This window comes from Achroia grisella, unplaced genomic scaffold, assembly GCF_030625045.1.
Source record: "Achroia grisella isolate CSIRO2021 unplaced genomic scaffold, CSIRO_AGI_Agris_v1 utg821, whole genome shotgun sequence".
Taxonomy (NCBI): domain Eukaryota; kingdom Metazoa; phylum Arthropoda; class Insecta; order Lepidoptera; family Pyralidae; genus Achroia; species Achroia grisella.
In genome coordinates this window covers 485,959-488,129 of record NW_026713035.1, presented here as the reverse complement: position 1 = coordinate 488,129, position 2,171 = coordinate 485,959, and the positions used below count along the sequence as shown (strand labels likewise).

The following is a 2,171-nucleotide window of genomic DNA, read 5'->3' as shown; positions in this document are numbered from 1 at the left end:
CCTTAACAGTAAAATTAATAAAGTAATTGATCAGTTGAACACCTTACAACCAAACCGAGCTAAAAGAAGTCTTATAAATGGTCTTGGATCCCTTATAAAAAGCATTACTGGTAACCTAGATTATACAGATGCACTAAAATATAACGAAGCCATTGAATTACTGCGAAATAACCAGTTAAAAATGTCTCATGAAGTCAATAGTCATATAACAATTAGTAAAGAACTAACATCTTCTCAGAGTAAAATTTTATCTCAGCTAGTTAATAATCAGATAAAAATTAATAATACCTTAAATCAATTATTAGATAGTGATGCTATGCAAAATTACAGTTATATGAAATTTACTAAGTTTGCTCAATTACTTACTATAATTAGCGAGACTATTGAAGATATTCTTATAGAATTATATAGGTAAGAAAATAGTTTAGCATATACGCGTGCATCAAGCACTCACCATAGTATGATAGGAATAAATAGCTTAGAGATAATATTAGAAAAACTTAGGAAGTTATATAGTAAGGAAAGTATTTTAGACATAGAGTTAAGACAATACTACGATATAATAAAAAGTGGTTACTATTATCATGGAAATAATGTAGTTATAGTTTTCAAGTTTCCTATAGTTTCAGTACATGGTTATACATTATATAAATTGTCTATTTTTCCTAATAAATTTAACCATACCCTCCTACCTCCTTATCCTTTCATAGCAACAAATGAGGAAGAATTCATGTACATGGAGGCTGAATGCCCGAAGTTAAACAACGGCCAGTATCTTTGTGAAGAACAATTACATCATCAACTGCGAACACAACCTGACTGCATCCAGCACTTCATTATGACTAAAACCTTACATAAAGACTGCAATCTAACAACCATTCATCTCCAGAAGGAAGCCATGCAAGAATTAGACAGCCGCCAATACATCTTATCACTCCCAAAACCTACAAGAGTACAGTTAAGATGTGACAGAGAGGATTTTGAGACTATACAAGGCAGTTACCTCGTTACCATTCCTATTAATTGCCTACTACGCACTGAAGAATTCACCATCATTAATAGTAACGATGAAATAAAAGGAAGACCTCTGAAAATTCTCAACGTACCATATGACGTTGAGGCGCAGCAGCCAGTTTACATACACACAAATGTAAATTCTATTAACTTAGAAGAATTGCACACTATTCAAGACAAAATCATAGCTCAGCCGTCCATACAACTGAACAAGATTCCTGACACAATATATCATACTACAATACCATTCTACGTCATACTATTTAGTATAATAGTACTCCTCATACTACTAGTAACCAGACATTATAAGAAACATAAATCTAATAAACCTGAACCATTCAGAACAGAAAAGGATCATAGAGATGCAATTCCAGTTAACACCGGAGATCACGGCAAGATTCCAGCAACATTTTCACTCAACGTTTTAAAATAGTTGCTGCTCTATGGGGGACGTGTTACAATACATAGACACCTTAATATCGCTGACGAGGAGCGACCTAGATTCTACATGGACTTTGGTGTTAACCAAACGCGATGCTACAACGCTGATGCAGCGGAACGTGCACCAGCGCCGACAACGTGACTTCGCGGTTGCCTAATTGTGAAGTCCTAAGGCTGCGACTTACGTAATTTGTATCTGTCTGGGTGTTTTCTATGTATTTTATGTATGATATTAATAAAAAAACCTACGTATTTATGTCTAGACGATTGTCTAGTACCTATAACACAAACGATACTTACCATAGAACTACATAGATAGCGCTATGTTAATTGTCAAGTATTATTTGTTTATTTTCAAATCGAATTAGCTGAATCTTTTTTTTATTTTATAATAATGTCGTATAATATGTAGCAACACTGTGTAAATAAACAAACATGTCAGTCACAATTGACACCACTTAATAGTGTCACACATCCCATCCGTTTTAGTGACAAATTAAAATAAAAGAAAGTAGATGCTTTTATTGACAGGGTCTAAATTGATGAAAGTAAAAGAAGTAAGGCCTCGCAAACCAATACGTACCAGAATGCTTGACGTTTAATAATAATAATATCATACACACAAATTGTTTTGATAGCAACACGGTTTATTTGTTCTCTTCCGTTTTTGTAATCTGCAACAGAGATTGTCAGTAATGTCGAGTAATGACCCCGTT

The 2,171-nt window shown here is 33.8% G+C and overlaps 1 protein-coding gene across 1 annotated transcript; it reads left to right on the top strand.

Moving 5' to 3' along the window:
• The first annotated feature begins 695 nt into the window (after positions 1-695).
• Positions 696-1,458, top strand: LOC131852016 (uncharacterized). The gene has a single exon (XM_059202584.1). The coding sequence runs from the start codon at positions 731-733 to the stop codon at positions 1,445-1,447; it is 717 nt and encodes a 238-aa protein (XP_059058567.1). The 5' UTR covers positions 696-730; the 3' UTR covers positions 1,448-1,458.
• The last annotated feature ends 713 nt before the right edge of the window (positions 1,459-2,171 follow it).

Excerpts from the sequence above, each read along its gene's own strand:
- LOC131852016 (XM_059202584.1), top strand. The coding sequence starts at position 731 with ATGTACATGGAGGCTGAATGCCCGAAGTTAAACAACGGCCAGTATCTT.